This window comes from Pezoporus wallicus, unplaced genomic scaffold (genome assembly GCF_028554395.1).
Source record: "Pezoporus wallicus isolate ANWC-B61680 ecotype Strahan unplaced genomic scaffold, APGP_CSIRO_Pwel_v1 contig_8542, whole genome shotgun sequence".
In the NCBI taxonomy this organism is placed as follows: domain Eukaryota; kingdom Metazoa; phylum Chordata; class Aves; order Psittaciformes; family Psittacidae; genus Pezoporus; species Pezoporus wallicus.
Window position 1 is genome coordinate 3,666,258 of NW_026640148.1, and position 20,078 is coordinate 3,686,335.

General features: G+C 38.3%; 1 protein-coding gene across 3 annotated transcripts in view; it reads left to right on the top strand.

The window, feature by feature from the left end:
• ARHGEF3 (Rho guanine nucleotide exchange factor 3) overlaps nt 1-20,078 on the top strand; it is a 120,888-nt gene that overhangs the window by 10,433 nt on the left and 90,377 nt on the right. For 2 of the 3 annotated variants that reach the window (XM_057417656.1, XM_057417658.1), the window contains exons 2-3: nt 2,881-2,976; nt 17,110-17,190. In XM_057417656.1, the coding sequence (XP_057273639.1) occupies nt 2,881-2,976; nt 17,110-17,190 (177 nt within the window). The remainder of the gene's footprint in view (nt 1-2,880; nt 2,977-17,109; nt 17,191-20,078) is intronic. The other variant, XM_057417657.1, reaches the window with a different exon arrangement.

Consider the following 20,078-nt stretch of genomic DNA (forward strand, 5'->3'; position numbering starts at 1 on the left):
GCTCCTGACTTGCAGAAGTATGCTCTTGGCTGCTGCAGTGCAGAGGACAGGAGAGGGACAGTCAGGCAGGCATGGTGGTATTTCCCATCTGTCTTTTTTCAGTAGTAGCTGAGGAAGGATGCTTGTCCACTGTTGTATCAGCTGCCTGTTGTGCCTCTCTTTTCCACACATGTAAGTGAAGAGTGCATTTGTTTAGTGAGTGACTTGGCAGATCTCTTGTGTTATTGTAAACTGAGCAGATGAGGCTACAGAGCATGACTGTGTATCCTGAAAGAACATTTGGATACTCTCGGTATCCAAAAAGCCTGCTGTCTTATCCAGCATATAGATACCTTTCTGAAAGTGTGGTGGACAAGATCTTGCTGTCAGAATGAATATATGCTGGTCTCTTGATGCCTCCTTTTGTGTTACAGAAAACACCATAAGCAGGTTTTTGTAAGATTCTGAGGTTGTCAGGCAGAAGGAGTATGATATATTACTGTCATTCTCAGATATTGAACTGGAAATGTGAGGGAGTTGAAGTTTGACAAGATATATTCCTCTCTGTATTTTATGTGGTTTCCTTTGTGGAACATATGAGAACATAAATTGGGCGTATGCTATGTCTAATTTATTTTCTGTTAGATATGTGTCAACCTTTATCACCAATTGTTCATAGAAAAGTTTGTTACACATTAAGGTTAATTTCTGTCCTCTGCTTTTACTCTTGTTTCAGTGTGAAAGTCTCGATGAAAAGATACATGGAGTGCTTGCTTAGATGCTTTCAAGGGTAGGAAAGGAAGTGCTGAAAACATGGTTTTTTTTGTTGTTATAATTGTGCGAACACTGGTACTACTATAATAGTGGTTCACAAGTGAACGGCAGATGTTTGCTGTGTTGTCTTTTGGGTTTATCATCTGCAGTGGCAACCTTGTGTTTTTGTAATTTGAATCTTTCAGCTTCCAACTGAGAATTAATGGACTGCTTTTAACCTTCCCTTGAACCTTTGATCTTACCTGTACGAGTGACTGTAAGAGGAGGTGAAACTCCTGTTGGCATAACTTGCATGATCATTGAAGCATCTGGGCTTTCCCAATGTGGAGTAGGAATTCATTACCACAAGAGAAGTTTTAATTTGTCCTGTCAGGAAATTGCTTCCTGAAAGATCGGAGCTTTACAATAGATGGTTAAGTAGGGATCCTTGCGCTGCTGCTTCCAAGTGTGTTTAACAACAGCTCCCCTCTTCGTGCACTATTATAGACTAGAGAGGCAAGTAATAATGTAGCTTTCAACACTTGCTGCTGCTCAGCCACTAATAAAATTGCTGTGAGATTTTGTGTGTTTGTTGTTGTTGCTGTATTTGTTTTATTTTATTTTTAATTTTTTCAAAGTGACACATCTTCAGAATCAGGAGTAAATTTGAGGTCAGGCACTGATCCAAAAAGAGGCCACATGGCTCAGTCTCTGTTCCTGCCCTCACAGAGGTGAGGCATTTGTTGTTCTCCCTTTCAGAATAGACTTCTGGATCTTTAAAACAAGATCTCAGGAAACAAATTTGCTTAGAAACAGGCTGTGTGGAATTGTTATCCCTTTCTGTTATGAGGGATGTTAAAAAAAATAATACAAAATTAAGGGCCTGTACTTGTAAATCCATTCTGTTTTCTCTGACATGGCAGTGACACATGCTCTGATCACAGTGAAGGGCAGGTAAGAAGATGACCTCAGTTTTAGTAAGGACCAAATTTCGTTGCTGACTTTTGGGACTTCGGTCTGATCAACATGCTTGCTAGAGCTGTTTGTCTACTCCTGCATGGCCATAATTTTGAAACCAAGATCAGCTTTTTCTTCAAAGTACTGGTTTTGTCAAGATTGGCCTCATCTGCCCATGGCTGATGGGACACTTGCACTATGCTCAATTTTTCATGCTGTCCATGACTGTCAAGTCAGATTTTGACCCAGGTTTCACACTGGTTAAACTAGCTTTTTAATGGTCCGTTCTACCTTATCTTGACAAGCATAGCCCATTTCCTGGTTATGTTCCAGTAGATATTAACTGACGTACAGTTGAACATGTTCTCCTTTAATCAATTAGATCTTCGTTCTGATGATAATGGAAACCAGGTGTCAAATCAAGAGCAGTAAGATGACTTTTCCTATCTTTCTTTTAAAAGAAGGTAGGGTGTGGGGACTAAGCTCCATGTTAACTTTGTGGATCCTGTTACCAAAAAGTGCTCATGTGGAAATTAACTTGCCTTATCTAGAGACATAATTTGTTCTTACTGTACAAGTTGTTTACTTGAAGCACCTTTGGCCATACAGACCTTTTGGATGCATTGTAACTTGGACATTGCTACTGCCAGCATTTGAGTGTGTCTGTGCTGGTTTTGGGAGTGACTTCAGCCATGACTGAATTGTTATTTTCTGCAAATCAGCAAAGTATGATCTTAAGTTATTAAAATGTGGATCTTATTAAAATATGCTAAAAAGCTTCTGTAAATCTTTACATATCAGAAATTGCCATTTTCTTCCCAGTGTTGTGTGGATCATTCCATGGCAACACTAGCTCTGACTGCTGCTTTGAATTAACATAACTGACACTGTGCATAGCCCTGGATCCAGGCTTGCTGACATCAACTCTTTTGGCATGGATTCAGAGAAGTAAACAAAAGACAATCAGTGTTGAGTTTGGCATAAGTAGCAAGTCCACAAAACTGCCAAATCCTTCTCAGTGTATTCATCCAATTAATCCCATTGATTTAGGACGTTTACTTAAGTGAATAAAACATACTGTATTTGGTCTTAAGAGTTCTTGTCTTAAAATTTAGGTTTTCTAATGAATTAGTAAACACATTCTTCACTCATATTGCATTTTTCATGTTTTTTCATGTTGTTCCTTTGTAGAAAAAAAATGAATTCTGAAAGCTCAACACTTACCATAAGTAGCCCTTCTGTAATAAGCCAATGTGCCAGAGGAGGACTGGAGGAAGAAAAAGTTTGGTAAGCTTTACTTCTCATTTCCTAAGAGGTTAGTAGACAGCAGTATTGGGAGATGTAGTTTTGAAATAAAGTAAATAAATAAAGTAAATTTTTATGTTATAACTTTGCATTAATTTTGTGTTATTTAATGAGAGAAGGAAAAAGGGACACAGTTTTTTGTCTTGGTTTTGAGTATTAGCAGATGCCCATGGACAGGGTGTCATGGGGGCTGGGAAATGGAAAAACTCCTGTTCACTTCAACAGTTGTACTCGTGGAATCTTTTACATATAGCAAATGTCTTAATCTCCCAATGCTGCTGCTATGCTTATGCAATGCTGTTACTAGTGCCCTGCAGTACTGTACATGGTTGTGGTCTCCTGAGACTTGTGCTCTGAGAGATATGACAGAGTCAATAGGTTGTACTTTTTATAAAAAAAAACCCAACAAAACTAATCTGTACAGGAGAAAAAAAATACTATGATGTTCAGTGACAGATCTGGACAAATGCTCATGCTTCAGGACAAGGCGTGTGAAAACTGCCACTGACCATGCAAGTTTTTAGCACCTTGTTTGGTGTTTTCATGAAGGGAACAGGGTGTTGAGACTATTTCAGCTGTGTTAATGAGAGCCTTCTATTGAGATCCTCTAATTTCACTTGCTGTTGTTCACTAGGATTTAGGCACACTGTTTATTTGCAATGTAGAAAACACTAAAGCTTGTAACAGGAACTTTGTACTGCTTCATAGTAATCTTTGATAATGTTGACTAAAATAGTGGGAGAGTACAGTTTGTGTTGTCAGGTATTACAGTATCGTGAATAAATGGTTTGATTTGTTACAGGTGTGTAATTGTCCTTAGGGAAAGTGGTGGAAAATAGCAGATTTTACTTGTCTACTAGTCTTTGATTTGCCTTCGGTTATGTCTGTCCTGCTACTCCCTTTCCCCACCAAATTATCCTCTATATTGTTTGTGTACACTAATCTACAGTTTCTTTGACATGCGTTTTTTTATACTTGCTAATACTTTTAATCATTAAACATTGTCTTCCTACAATTCTTCACTAAATTAGTCAGAGGTTAGAGCAGTAATTGTTCTCTCCTTCATGATTATATACATGTTTATATTTAATATCCAAGGATGCTTAGGACTTCTAATTAGGGGATAAAACAGCTTGCTCTTTTTTCAGGCATTGTAAAATTACTGTGGGATTTGATGTTAAATAAATATCCACAGTTCCAAATGCTCATCTGCAGGAGCAGACATACTGTGCTGAATTACAAGGAAATATTTTAGCCAGGTTTAGGTGTACTTCATATATTCTTAAGTGCGTTTAAACCTGTGTAACAACCAACAATATCACTTTTGCTTTTGTTAGCTTCTTATTTTGTAACCCAGCATCTTGTTTGTTAAAAAGGCCATGATGTTTGCAATCAATGGAATTTTAGTGAGTTTTTGATTTCAGAAGCCAAATGGTCTGGTGCATACGTGGTATGAATGCAAGACGTGGCTATCTGTACTATCTGTGGCTCAGCTATCACTTTGTGGAGGCAGCAAATACAGTGGTGAAAATATTGTTCAGATCTATGTGGAATACTTACAGTTTTCTGAAGTTTTCTTTTTTCCTTTGTATTGTGGGGTTTTGTGTGTTATAGAACTGAATAAACATGATTTTTCTTAGCCTCATAATGTGCTATGTTGCACTGCATTACTGTGTCATGTGTCTATGATTGCTTTTTCATTGTTTGATTCTTGAAATGTATTTACATTCTTTATGGGTTCTCTGTTGTTTTGTTTTTTTTTTCATGAAAATGTGACTGTCAGTGAGGACTGGTGTTAGTCACAGCAAGATCAGGAATGTATACTATTAAAAGTATGCAGTAACAATGTAAATTATTCAATCCAGTCAAAAGTCTCTGTAAAGTAAAAGCCCCGAGCAAGACCTTATCTAGCATTTAACAATTGCTTATGATGCATGGAAAAGGTTTTGGTGTTGGCTAAGACCTTATATTCAGGCCCCCTACAAACAAAGGAGGAGTAAATGATTGACCAATGGCAATTTTTACACACAGCCAGAAGGCAAAGTTCTTAATCTTTTTCCTTAAATTATTACTAAAATTTGAACAACCTAATGATATTTTATTTTTAAACATGAACAACAGGTTGGTACACTTAATATCAGGGAATTAATATTATACAACAAGCTTGTGGTGGAATGATCCACATAACCTTGGTACATTGTGAAGTTTTCTCAAGTGCTCTGACTAAATTTGTTCGGATAAATGTCGTTGGATACTTTTGCTCAGTCAAAGTGTGGTGCCTTTGTTCAGGTGGTAAGTTTAAATTGTTTTTTCTTGTCCCACTCCTCAAAGTAATGTTTAATTGTCTCACTCTTAATGACTGCCAGTGAATATTTTATTCTCATAAATTCTCTACTGGACGGTGTCCTTTTTTAAAGCTGCCATGAATACTTTTGGCATGATGTATTTTTATATTGGGTAGATTAGAGGAGGAATTATAAAATGAAAGTAAATAATTCACTAAATTACTTTTTTTCCCTCTTACAGAAGATGGTAGTGTAACTTTATAGAGCATGAAGTGGAACTGGTCACACAGCGCTAGCTAGCTAGAATCTCGAAGTTCATGGAAAGGCATGCAAAAGGGAAGAGCTATCAATCTCAATCTCCCCAAAATGCTAATGGGTATTGGGAATTCTATGGTTTAACTACTATACTGACTGTGAAGAGAACATCTGAAACCTTTTCTGCTTTCTTTCTCCAGAGCTAATACCAGAAAAGAATATAATATGCTAAGATGTTAAAAAGTTTCTGGAAAAAAAAAATAAATACAAGAAATGTAGTTCCTATTGGAAGTTTGAATTTCAGAAGTCCCTGCTCTGTTCCCAGTTACCTTGTAAAGCCATTTCCAAATTCTGCCATTCCTTTTCATTAGTGTTTTATGTCTGCATAGTTTGTACCTCTATGAGATAACATTAATTGAATTCTCAAATCTGCAATGCTTGGTTGCTTCTGTTGATTTCCTCACTCCCCAGTATACATAATCAAGATTATAGCAACAAAAATATGCTATTAGTAGTACTAGTGTGACTGCTGTAATTGTCTGATAACTAGAGGGCACCACAGCGAAATTGGTGTGTGAACCAGACTAAGCAGTTCTTGATAAACGTGAATACTGAGAAATGTAGCTGATCCTGTTGATACTATGACCATTCACTCTCTAAGCTAGTATGGATCAGCCTTTGAGCAAATAAAGGCTTGAGAGCATTGAAATTCTAGAAGCTACTGATTTGGCACATTCTCAGTTTCTTAATGTTGAAAATTAGAAGAAAGGCATTAAAGATAAGGACCAAGTGGGAACTTTGTCAATTTGTCTATGCTTACTATGAAAGCTGGCTGGCACATTGTTTTTCATAACAAATGTGCAGGGGAATTGGAAATTTTCCAGTTTTTATTACTGTGTGTGGATTTAAAATGTGTTTCCTCTAGGCTGGATGAAATGGTGCTAGTCACTTCTTTATCTTTTTTACATAGGATTAAACAAGGAAGTATTTCAGCTTTTTAAAGCTGATAATAGAAATCTGGGGTTCTGGCTCTCTCTCATTACTAACTTTGTGGTGCTTTGGCTTTCCATGTCTGTCTCCAAATAATTCTGCCCTATTGCTTACTGAGTATGCAATGCAGTCCTTTTTCTGTACTGAAGTTTGCCATAACTTTTAGAGTAAATCTTTCTGAGAACTCTCTGGCATAAAGAAATAAATCTATAAATCATAGAACTAATAGAACAGGCATTGTTATGTGTAGACTACAGCACATTCTGTCTGTCATTGTATTTATAACTTGACTTAAGCTGAGTTTGGGGACAGAAGCTTCGTTAGATCTTGTTTAGTATTTGTCTTCTGCTGTTTCAGCTTTTCTTTACAGTCTGACATGGAAATATTTTTGTAATCTATAAAGGCATGTGGGTACTGGTGCTGATCTTGGCTGAGAGCAGTGGCATGCAAATAACAACGTTAAATATCTTACATGAAACCTTTAAGTTGGAATCTGTCATTTTTGAGGAGTTATGTGTTTCATGGGGGGCTTGATTTACAGTCATGCTTCTGCACTAAACTATAATAGAAGAATAACTCGCTTTCTGATAAATTTACTCTGGAGAAATGGACAATTTCTGACTTATTTTGGTGACTTGGAAAAGGGGAGCTATTGAAACTCACCTGTATAGCGAGAAGGAAGACAAACTGAGATACTGACCTTGGGTATTACTGAACTTAACTGCAAAACCCACTCCATAATTGCATATGTTGAAAGAGAAGGGCTTATTGTCATGTCTTAGTGTGTATACATGTAGGTTGCAGAGAGATTGTTGGGATCTCTCTCCTAACACTGGCTGGTGTGATGTGTGGCACTGGTTCTTGTCATGCAGCTGTGGCTATGCAGCCACTCTGATGAGATTGGGTCAGCTGTCTGCCCTACACATGGCTGCGTTGTCATGCTGAAAACACCATCTCTGCAGGAAGATGCCATGACGTTTTCTCACAAAATTGGAAGAGCCTACTTTTCTGGTTCAGTATCCACATAACAGTCCTTCCAGCTCAGTGTTGTCTATATGAGGCTAGATATCATTACAATGCAGTGCTCCCATTTAAAGGGGTGTTCTACAAAATGGACAGAGAGAGGTAAAAAAGACCATCTTTACAGGCGTGTCCTTGGGATTCTGTAAGCTTATCCTGTAAATTCAATGTGTTAGAGATTTTGAGGTAGGAAACCAGGTAATACAATGTGGAAACCAAGAGATTCAGGGATATATGGACTACTTAATTGGTCTTGCACATCAAACTTCTGCAATTCTTAAAACTAGACCAGCACTAGAAGGAGGGATGTTGACTACAAGAGTGAGTGTATGGCACGCTCCCAGGTGTATATAAACTATATAATCCAATATCAATCCTTTAGTCAAGTATATGCTGTTACCTCTGATTAACTATTTGCCAGAAACACATTAAGGAGTAAAAAGTTGTGTACTGTTCTGTGTTCCAGAAAGAGATGTCCTTTGGGTGTTTCCACTTCCTTTTTAAATGGTCCAATTTAATAATAAGTTTTCCTGAGTTTTCTATTGAAAAAGAAAACAGAACCCAAACAATAGTCTTCTGTCTCTGATTTTGAGCAGATCGCTCAAGACTACACCAAGGATTCACTTTTCTGATTTTCTTCTACCAGTAGTATTTGAAGTGCTGTGTTTTCCAGAGGGTGGCTTCTAGCTATGAAAACATGGCACTTGCTGTGTTTGATAATGAGATTTTGAAACTTATATTCAGTAACTAAAGCCTGTCAAGAGATGAGAGAAAAACATGCATTGATAAGAAGCAAATTAGTCATTTTAGCCCACATTTTGATTTTCCACCTTGACAATTCAAACATTATTAAAATGACTTTCATGGATCGCAGTTCCTTGTGATTCTTAGTTTGAATTTTTGATCTCAGTAATTAGTAGCAATTAGTACTGATTGCTACTAGTAATCATTAGTGATTTTCTACTAATTGCTATCACCTTAGTGACAATCATAGATAATTCCCCAGAAAAGCTTGTGAAAGCTAAAATAAATGCAACTTTTTGTCAGGGAATAAAAAACCCAAGTCTTAATATCAGACATGACTGAAGACAGTAGAACTCTTCTTGGGTTTTGGCTCTTTACAGAGCTTGTGATTTAAAGTCTTCACTGAAGCCTCACAAGTAGTTTGGTGCTTAGCTGTTTCTTTCCTTAGGCAAGGGATGTGGTATATTGTTGGCTATAATTAGGAGCAAAGTTGTTATTGTTGTTGTCTTTGGGGTTTTTGTTTGGTTGGTTGGCTTGGTCTGTTTGTTATATCAGGACCTTAGGAATGTGAACTAGAACATTGTAGATACTGTAGGTAGATAGAATCATAGAATAGTTAGGGTTGGAAAGGACTTTAAGATCATCTAGTTCCACCCCCCCTGCCATGGGCAGGGACACCTCACACTAAACCATCTCACCCAAGGCTCCGTCCAACCTGGCCTTGAACAGCGCCAGGGATGGAGCATTCACAACCTCCCTGGGCAACCCATTCCAGTGCCTCACCACCCTAACAGGAAAGAATTTCTTCCTTATATCCAATCTAAACTTCCCCTGTTTAAGTTTTAACCCGTTACTCCTTGTCCCGTCACTACAGTCCCTAATGAAGAGTCCATCCCCAGCTTCCATATGGCCAGCCCCCCTTCAGATTCAGGAAGGCTGCTATGAGGTCTCCACACAGCCTTCTCTTCTCCAGGCTGAACAGCCCCAACTTTCTCAGCCTGTCTTCATACGGGAGGTGCTCCAGTCCCTGATCATCCTCGTGGCCCTTCTCTGGACTTGTTCCAACAGTTCCCTGTCCTTTTTATGTTGAGGACACCAGAACTGCACACACAGTACTCCAAGTGAGGTCTCACAAGAGCAGAGTAGAGGGGCAGGATCCCCTCCTTTGACCTGCTGGTCACGCTCCTTTTGATGCAGCCCAGGATACGGTTGGCTTTCTGGGCTGCAAGTGCACACTGAAGCCGGCTCATGTTCATTTTCTCATCAACCAACACCCCAAGTCCTTCTCTGCAGGGCTGCTCTGAATCTCTTCTCTGCCCAACCTGTAGCTGTGCCTGGGATTGCTCCGACCCAGGTGTAGGACCTTGCACTTGGCATGGTTAAGCTTCATGAGGTTGGCATCAGCCCACCTCACAAGCGTGTCAAGGTCCCTCTGGATGGCATTCCTTCCCTCCAGGGTATTGACCGAACCACACAGCTTGGTGTCATCGGCAAACTTGCTGAGGGCGCGCTCAATCCCACTGTCCATGTCAGTGACAAAGATGTTGAACAAGACCGGTCCCAACACTGATCCCTGAGGGACACCACTCGTTACTGGTCTCCAGATGGATATTGAGTCATTGACCACAACTCTTTGTGCGGCCATCCAGCTAGTTCTTTGTCCACCTATCAAATTGATATCTCTCCAATTTAGAGACAAACCTCTGTTGTGCCAATACTGTATTGATCCATTCTATGAATTAAAATAGTTTTGTTTAAATATAGCTTTCCCAAAAGGAGCTTAATTTTTACTTTAGTAATTTTATATGTATCACAGCCCTACAGATAAGTACAACTCGGAGGGTGAAATCTGCAGTATCAGGTAGGACACAGTGCCCAAGTGGTGGGGGTTCAGAGGGTTTGACCACTGTAATGGGATGTCTTTACCAGAACTAGTGGGTTTTTATCCTGAAATGGTAAAATAGAGTTATATAAGGAACAGTAATCTCAAGTAAGTTGACCAAATTTCATATGTACCTTTTTTAATTAATAATTTAGAAACATTAGCTTTATGAGTAAGTGTTTCTTCTTGATCTTTATTTTCTGTTCTGTTTCATAAGTGGATACAGTATCTGGTAGGCTTGTCTTCTAGGGTTTGGAAGAGCTTCATAAGTGAACATTACTATTTTGAATTACTGGAAAAAGATTTCTGGCTTCAAAACCATATATACAGTATGCAGTGGTCTATAGAGGAAGGAAGTAGGTTCATGTAGTGTATGTTGGCTTCAGTGGAGCGCTATGAAGCTCTAGGAATTTATAGAGCCAGACAAAGAATGATACAGGTCTACTCTGAAGATATTTTTCTTAGAATCAGGTCCCTGTTGTTGGTTTTGAAATATTGTATACAGTATATCACAAAAAAATTAAGTTTGATCTAGTGAAGATACTCAGGTTAGTTTAATACTGTGAACACTGTGCAGTTCTGTTGTCTTCCCTGGGACTAATTCACTGTAAAATGTAGTTGTGTTGTATTAAAATAATGAAATTGAAAAGCTTTTCCACTTTAAGAACTGCCTAGAGTGCTGAAGGCACTAATGAATTTTGTTTGCGTGCTTCTAGCACTGTATTTTCTTTAGGGGGGCCCCTAGTTTATATCACAGATTATGATAAAAACCAAAACAAACCCCCCAAAAAACAGGAAAGCAAGGGAGGAAGAAAGAAAAATACTGGGAGGCAAAAAGGCAAGAAATGCAGGTTAACATTTGAAACAAACAAGTGTGCAGGGTGGAAGGTGAGGAAAGGAAGGTAGATGGAGGAGGGAAAGCTTCAGGCTTGTTCGCTGCACTATCACGCTTTCCAGAAAAGAGATTAAGTGCATATACATATCTGTGCAGCATTTCTGTTGCAACGCAGTCTGTTCCATCCATCCATAGTGGTTTTGGCTTACTGTGGCTGAGCTCTGATCTCGGTTGTGAAGTGCTCTCTCACTTTTGTAATTCAAAGTTCTTAACAGCTGTTGCAGAGCTAAACCTATCTTTAGCCATTCACTTATTTAGGATTCACCAGGCTTGCAATTACACAGCTATCTTGTAATGTGATTAATAAGGGGAAAAGGTTCTGCGATGGACTTGTGGCTTACTTACCAGATCACTCTCTGAACACTTGGGTTATGACAATGTCTGTTGATTATTGTTTTATCTGAGCTTTAACATTTTTAAACTCTTTGGAAAGCAAAAGTAGTTATTCTGGGGTATTGTGCAAAATATATTGAGTTGTTTGTGGTTGGGTTGGTTTGTTTTTTTTGTTTTTAATTCATCTGCTATTTAGAAAACAAATAGAAATAGCAGAGTCACCTGAGATTAAAAAGCTGCTTGAACTGACATGCCCATGACTGTAACGTGAGTAAAAGTATGCAGGAAAGCAGTGGTGAGCAGCTGAAAATCTGTGTTTTCATGATGAGTTAGCATGTAGATGCTATGTGGTAGATACTTACCTTGATGCATGTGGTTTTAATCATACAACCTTTCTTTCTTAATGAGGATCAGAACAGGATAGCTCATTGCTGCATACTGTAGCTAAAGACAGACAACTACTCAAAGCTGACTCCTAACTTGGGTGTGGGAAGTAAGGTTTCGTGACATATAAATCATCACAATTCTGTTGTAGTTTTTGCCAACTGCTAACTGATGAAGGAAGAATTAATGTGTCTGGAATGAGTGTGAGAAGACAAACAAGTTGAACAACTTTCCCTGTTTCTCCTATATCCTTGTTCAATCAGTAGAAATGAGTCATCCTACAGAACTGAACTGCAGATGTTTGTGATTACAAAAGGCACATACATGTTTGGAGAATACAAGGTTACAGTGTTTGCAGAAAGGAAGTCCCATAAATTGCAGATTAACACTTTAGAAAGCTATATAAAATTAATACTATTTGCAAGAGGCCTTTAAATTAGTTGTTTTCTAGTAATGCTTTATTTCAAAGACAGGACATGCTCTTATTAGAAAGCTGAAGAATATTCAGGATAGTTAGCATAACCTGTTATGACAGACTATTTTAATAAAGCAGATAAATATTTACAAAGTAGATTTAAAAAATCATTTTAATCTTACGTAGCTTTCCTGGTTTATTTGATGTACTTCTCTGCCTGTAAAAGGAGGAGTAGAACTGAAAATTCGCATGAAGAATTCATTTGCATTGGGACTTGCAGGCTGAGAGCCAGTCCTGTAAAGGAAGTGGATGAAGATCCGTAAGAGGATGACTCATATCAGCTTTTATCAGCTTCTGCACACCCAGGAACAGTGACAGATTAGAATGTGCTGAAATAGTTAACGAAAGAGCAGTCACCAACTGCTGACTTAAGTCTCCTGCACATGAAATGGGCTTTGTAACTGAGGAAAATACACCCCAGAGGCAAGTACAAGTTTAAACATATGTTTAATCATCAGTGTTACAAAACTCGGTATGGATTGCATTTCCTCATCCTGGACGGGATCAAGAAGCTCCTGATTGCAGCATCTGGGAGGAGAAAACAGCGTTGGCTCGCTGGGTCACGCAGGATGGCAGCTGTAACCCAGAGCATGGGAAGGCTATTTGCTCAGCCTGATCAAGGAGTGAATTGCTCTGGTGTCTCTCTGGTTTCTCGTGGGGGTTCTTCCACCTTTCCACCCCACCCTTTGCTTTATTCTGGAACTGCATAGCAAGATGTGAGCAGAGGTGGTTGTTTCAAAAGCCACCTTACTAGGTTAAGGCTGCTGCTTGTAGGTGATATTCTATTGGTATTACTTCTCTTGAGACATTTGCTACATACTTGGTTATGACTATTCTACCTTCTTTTACACTGTTATTATAGCTGTGAGTCTAGGAAGTTAGAAAAAACATTTCTGAAATACCTAATTGGTTCCAATTCTGTGTGAAGAACCTTTTACCCGAGTAAAAGGTAACACCATCTTTGGACTGCTCTCAATGGTATTTTGTTTATAAATGTGTGTTAGTGAACGGGCTAGTGACATGGCTTTTATATTCTGATGTACAAGTAAATGGAATATTTACAAATCGTGCATAGAGAGTAGCATATATTTAGTTCTTAAAGATCTGAAGAATGTTTAAAAACATAACTTTTAGTTATTTTGTGGGAGTATAAATATCTTGCTAGTCCACCTGTCATTAAAAGTCTCTTCCTTTCTTCCTGCTCAAGCATACTGGTGGTACCTACAAAAGATATTTCAGAAAAAATGAATGTAACTTTGTACTTCCTGTGGCAGTTACTTTCTTGGCTGAAACAAGAATCACTGGAACTGAAGCTGAATCTGTATGGCTGTACCTAAAGAACCAGGCTTTCTCATTTTGGCATGGTTAGGGTGTTCAAAATTTTTTCCACTTTCTAGATGAAAGCAGAGTGTGCTGACAGTGTGCTAAATAACACAGGCAGGTGATTAGGCTTGAATCACCAGTGTAAGTAACTAAGTCACCCTGGAAGGAGCCTCAGCATCCTTCAGTTTTGGTCATTTCCAAGTTGAAGTTATCATTGTAGTGGATGAGAGCTTTGTCTTTAGTGCAGTCTTGCAAACAGGATAAATGAATTTGCAGAATTTAGAACAAGTATGAAATTTGTCATCTGACTTTTTTCATGCTGTAGAGTCTCACCTTGCACATCATGTACTGTGGTTATACTGCATCTTGCTACATTTTCTTTTCCTTTTCTATTACTTTATGAAAAAAAACCCACAAATTGCAGAAATAGTAGAAAATTCTATTTGTAAAATAGAAAGCATGTTAACAAGCAAAGTAACATCATAATCTCCTTCATAGTCTATTCCAGTGATGGTCAAAACTTGTGGCAATAGCAAATTAACAGTGATAGAAAGTGTTGTAATGTTTTTAGGTTGTCTTAATTCCCTTAATTTCCATTCAACTACCAAAAATGTTTAACTGACCAAGTAAAATATTCAATGATGTGATGCTTCAATCATAAACAATAAGCATTTAATATATATAGAAACTCTTAATGTGGTATAGAAGAGCTTTTAACTGTCTGGGTTACTCATTATCAGCATCTCTCCAAATCATCCACAAATCTCACCATTAAGAGCTGCTTTAGCACATCACCATATTTGATGCACATACCATGCATTTTGTAGGAAAAAATCCTGCTATTGAAAGATCTCCCTCAGATGGGTTTGATCTTTACTGTGTATGGTATTACAACATCTAGGCAAGTAAGTCTTGAGCAAGCTAACAGAGGAACAAGGTAAGGTTTTCCTATTTCTGTTTAAAAAGGCTTCAGGATATGACATTAAACAGATGATACTGGTAGTACTTATGGAAGATTTAATCAAATCCATGTGAAGTTGACTGGTCCTTATGGAGTATGGCTCTGCTGCTAATCAGCCCCATCGCCATTAAACTGCTCTCAGTACTTCAGGAGCAATTTTCCCTTCAGGGACCCCTTACTCATTCTGGGCAGCTGCTTACCACTTACTGCAGTGTGTTTCAAAACACTATTTCTGTGATAATTAAAGTTTTTCAGGCCTTTGTAAGCAATTGTATATCCTACAGGTTTCATTATAGCTGTGTTAGCACTATCACCTCCCTGGGCCCAGAGAGGTGCTTTACCTGGGGTGGAACAAAGTTGTTAACAAAGGCGTAAATTGATACTTGATTTAAATGTAGTTGCCACAGTCTCTTCTGTCTCATGCTGGATGTGGGATTTTTGGGTGTGGGTTTTTCTGGTTGGTTGGTGGTTGTTTTGGAGGTTGGGTTTTTGTTTTTTGTTTTTTGTTTTTTTTTTTTTTTTCCATTATCTGTACCTAGGAATCACTTTAATACTTTTTGGTTTTATTTTTAAGTAACAGTTAACATGAGTTTACATTCCTCCCTTGACCAGTACCTTTCGCTGTTTAGCGGAGTGTACCAGTTTTTTTGCATTCCATTACAGAGGGAGTATGTTTTATTTTTAGGCTGATTTAGAAAAAGCAAGACCTCTTAAGCCCACTGAACAAATCAGAGATTAAAAAAAGAAGTCTTCAAAGTAAACTGCAATAAAATACATAAGTAAACACATATAAAATGTAGAACAGTGTGGATTTCTGGCAAGTACTTTGAAACATCTTGATTCTCTGAGTGGGTGCACGTGCCTCTGTGAAGTGTGGCTGTGACATTTATTTTTTTTAATGTAAAAAGAGAATCCCAGTGATCCACCATTGCCAGCCATCTGTTTCCTCTGTGCTCACCCTGCTTCCCTTAGAGAAATCCTTCTCCTTGTTCCTGATTCCTTTTCACTAAGACTACGGTATCAGTTCTTATAAACAATCTGTTATTACTTTATACGCTTGGTCAACATATAGTACAGTTAAGCTTCTGGTTAATACTCTAATAGTCATAATAAGACAGTTGAACTTTTATTCCCTCCCCCCCCCCCCCTCCCCCGACAGTGATTATGTATTTTTAGTTATTTCTCTGACTGTAGAGGGAGCTGGTGATAAAGTTTTCAAGGAAAACAAACATGATGTTTCTATGGGAACATTTAAACATTGTTGTATTTGGAAACAAACAAAAAAATCAGAAACAAAAGGCTGATTTTGAACTTGGTCTTTCCTTGGGGAGGGGGAGGAAAGGCTGGAGAATGCATGAATCAGTTAAATTAACTGCATTTTCCTGCAGGCCCTGAAAATCTCTATAGATGAATGTTTAATTTGAATATGTATTTTTCAAGCTAAATACAGTGGGTCATCTGCAAATCTCTCAGATATGGAAGAGAACTTTTCTGTAGTAAGTTGTCATTACATTGTCTTGTAACTACATAAGGAAATACCCTAGCTAAATTTGTAGATTTATTCTGGTGTGGGAAAGAAAACCTGGGCTAATGCTGATAGCTCATATTAAGGTAATTATGAATAGAAAACCAGAATCCGTGACTAAAATAAGAGCATTGCAAAGTACTGAAAAATGTGCAAGTATTTTAGAATATCCACTTATTTGTTATGATTAAGAACACGTGTTTTCCCTGACTATGAACTTCAATATCACTGTGGGAAGTAGAAATGAAAATTCGTAAATATTAACCTAATCTGTTGGCAGGAATGTAAGTACTGTTTCCTGCTGTATCATCAGCTGCTCTGTCATGTTTTGCATTCAGTGGTGAAGGCCAGAAGCTAACTGTATATTACCAGCTGTCTGGTTAGTTATATCCTCATTTAAAGAATGGATTCTCAAACCATCTTTTAAAGTGAATTCAATTACGCTACTCCTCTTGTCCTGTCACTTCTTACCTGGGAGAAGAGACCAGCTTGATTAAAAGAAATATTATGAAACACAAGGAGAGGGGAATTTAAAGGGAAGGTTCTCATATCCTACAGTGAGTAGGCTGCTTAATACCTGCACATTCAGAATCTTCCCATTTTCTGTTTAGCGGAGTAGGGGAGTTGTGAGAAAATTGAATTTCTTTTGTTATGTTTTTGCCGTCGGAATTTTGCATGCGACTGAGGGAGTACATGGTAATTTACAGACGGCTCATGGAGCACGGTGGCAGGAAGGTACCTGCATCCCAGGTTTTGTACGTTGCGCAGCAGGGGGCTGTATTTACCAACTGGATGTGAATAGCTGGTGGTTGGTTTTTCTGTGGGGCTGGGAGTGACTCCATAGGATATTTAATTTAAAAAAAATGTATAGTGCTTTAATTCCATTTCAGGCTTAGCCAAACTTCTCTCACACACTGATGGTTGTCCTTTGTTTTGGAGGAATTAATATTACAATACTTGGTTTCATGGTATTTTTTTTGTATCAGTATTGAAAAAGTAAATTCTTCAATCACCTGAACCATTTCTTCTTTTCCTCTTTGAAGGTTATTCCTGTGTGATTTTGCTCATAGTATTTATGTGTGCTGTGCATGTAAGACTGGACTGTGTCCAGCAGTGTCCTTCAGGTTTGTATGTGTGCTTTATGTAGTTTTCTCCTGTCAGCCTGGAGAGGTCTCTCTTATAGCTCCTAAATAGCCTGCTTACAGCAAAACAACTGTGAAATGTCCCCTTATTCTGTACACTGCAGTTTGCAAAAACTGTATACAGTAACTTTGTGGTCATAAACAGAGTAATAGTGTTTTATATTCCTCTATTGATGTGGCAGGTTCATGCAACTGAAGCAGCTGTCCCTGCCTCCCTGGGAATACTGTCCCTGAATGTTCATTCTGTTTGTTTTTCTAATAAACAGTACAGCTAGGATGTGATCATGTTTTTCTCTTTCCATGCCTCAAGCCTTTCAGCAGCTGAGTTCTACCTACAGAAACACGTAATTGTCACAAAGAGCAGATAGAAAGATTGTCAAAGGACTCTAGAAATGTCAAAATAATTGCTTTAGATTCTGATGTCCTTATTTAAAGGAAATGGTTTTGTGTTAAGTTCCATCAAAGATCTTGAGTATTATTTTCCTGGCCTGTTTCAACTCAAGCTGATCTAATCAGAGATCCAGTTAATATATTTTTGCCCAACAAGGAATCTGTGACTGTCTTTTTTGCCAGAGTATTGATAGTCTTTGGAACTGTCTCATCCATCCTTAGACCACAGTTGATTTAGGTTTTGTATCTGCTAGGTGAATGTATGAGGACAGTTAGTAGCCTGGTGAAACAAGAAGCTGTGTTTCCCCTGAGGAAACTGCTAGCCCTTTTTCTCAGCCTAATCTAGCAACTTAGAAATTGCTCAGGTAAACAAAATGGAGCAAAATTTGGGATCAGGATGGATGCTTGTTGTCTTAATTTGCTACAAAATTCATTACAAAATGAAGTGAAAATTTTGCCAAAGCACATGGATTTCTTTGGTTGCCAGCACTGACTTCTGATGAAAAATGCTTGGTTATTCAATGTATCTGTATTTATTTGAAAGTCAAATATCTAGAATTTCAGGTTCCTTACTTCGACTCATAGACTGGTATTTCTGTGGGAATGGGAAGGGTTTCGTATGAAGCTGTTGTAAAGATGTCATAACATCCACTTTTTATTATGTTATTGTCTATTAGACATTGTAATCTGGTGTGCAAAGATTTACACTCATGATATCAGAGCATCATTACAATAAATGTCTTCTATGGTAATTTAATGCCTTAATATCATTCTAGCAATCAGTTAAATCTCAAATGCACTATAGGGCAAATTTTTCTTTGCTGAGGCTTCTTCTCAGAGTAGAACTCATTCATTACAAGTGTACTGTAATGCTGTTCTACTACAGCAAAGATGTAACTGTTTGAGGTTTCCATTTAAAGACAACTTAATACTGCATTGTTTCTTTTCTGCATTTTCTTTTCATGGTGCAATTCAGTTTAGCATGATCACCTTGGAGCTCTTGGTTAACGTATTACACGCGGTGTTAAATTTCTTTGTGGTTTAGGTTTAACATGCAATATTTTTCACTAGCTTGTAATTTTAAATTTTTCTCTCTTGAGAACAGCTGCCTGTTTTTATGGCCTTTGGGGAAGACCATTGCACTTGTTTTCCCGAACCGGGGTGCCTGATTCATTATGATGATTTAAAGAACAACTTTTAATTCTTCCCTTTCCATAAATGTACTTGAAGGAAAAAGTTGTGACACATTTTTAGTTTAAAAAAAATATTTAACAACTCCCCACTCCACCCCCCCCCCCCCCACCCCCCAACTTTTATGTCCCTCAGTAGGATGTAAGGGGGAGTGGGAAGTTATGAAACCATTTACTTTGCTTTTCAGGTTACCTGGAAAAGTCAGATATGCAGAAAGATGTGTGTGTGGTTTCAAGAAAGCCTAGTTTCCTCAGGAAATGGCTTATGACTGTGCTATCTTTCTTGCCAGTAACTTTTCAACCCATTGTTTGGTTTCATTTAAAAAAAAATACAAAAAATATCAGAGCCAAAACCCACAAGATTTAATGTAACTTTATCTGGGTGGGGGTTAGAGACCCCAGTTAGATCACCATTGCAAGGAAGGCTGCCGAAGAGTGCAGCCATGTTCTGTTCTTTGGGCAGGACCCTACCAGCAGATGTGTTGCTCTGCACTAACCACAGTTTTTCCATGGCAAGTGTCGCAGGGCTAATGAGACAGAATGTGCTGAGGTGTGGGGTGAAACACGGGGCCTGCTTCCACAGAAACCAGTCTTCATCAATTCCACCCCTTGCAGTGTTTATTGCAGCCAGTGTATGTTGTCTGCTTATCATGTGTGCTCAGTGCTGCTTCTCTGTTCTTTACATTCAGATTGAGATCACAAGGTCAGATGCCATGCACAGGATATGACTGCTGCTTCAGTTAATTCTGTTGCCACATTCCTCTATTAAGAATGAGAAAGCAGCTTCTTATCGTTAATCTTTACCCTTAACAAAGAGCGCGTGCTGAAGCATTAGACTTGCAAGGCTGAGCTCTGTATGTTCTTCCTTGCTATGCCACTTCTCCCAAATGATTGACTCATCTCATTGCTACATATATATCTCCCAGTTTGAGGTTGTCAAGCTTAAGAGATCTACTTATAGCGGTATTAGGCAAATAATGCTGTCAATCAATCTGGCAGCATTGTTAAATTGTTTGTGTTTAATGCAAAAGACCCCACTTTTGTTGGAAGTGAGGAGAGTGTTGGGTGAAGTGAAATCTTTTCATATCAATTTTTTATAGAATCATAGAACATCATTTTTATGCATTTGGAAAAGTGCTGTACCAAAAGCAAGATGGTATTTTATTAATCAAGAGATATACTATAAGTGATGGGATAAAATTCAAGAGCTTGGCTCTAGAAGCATATTCAACAGAAGTAGGGTAGGATTTACCTTCTGTTCCTGTTGCTCTGGCTAACAACAGTAGTTCT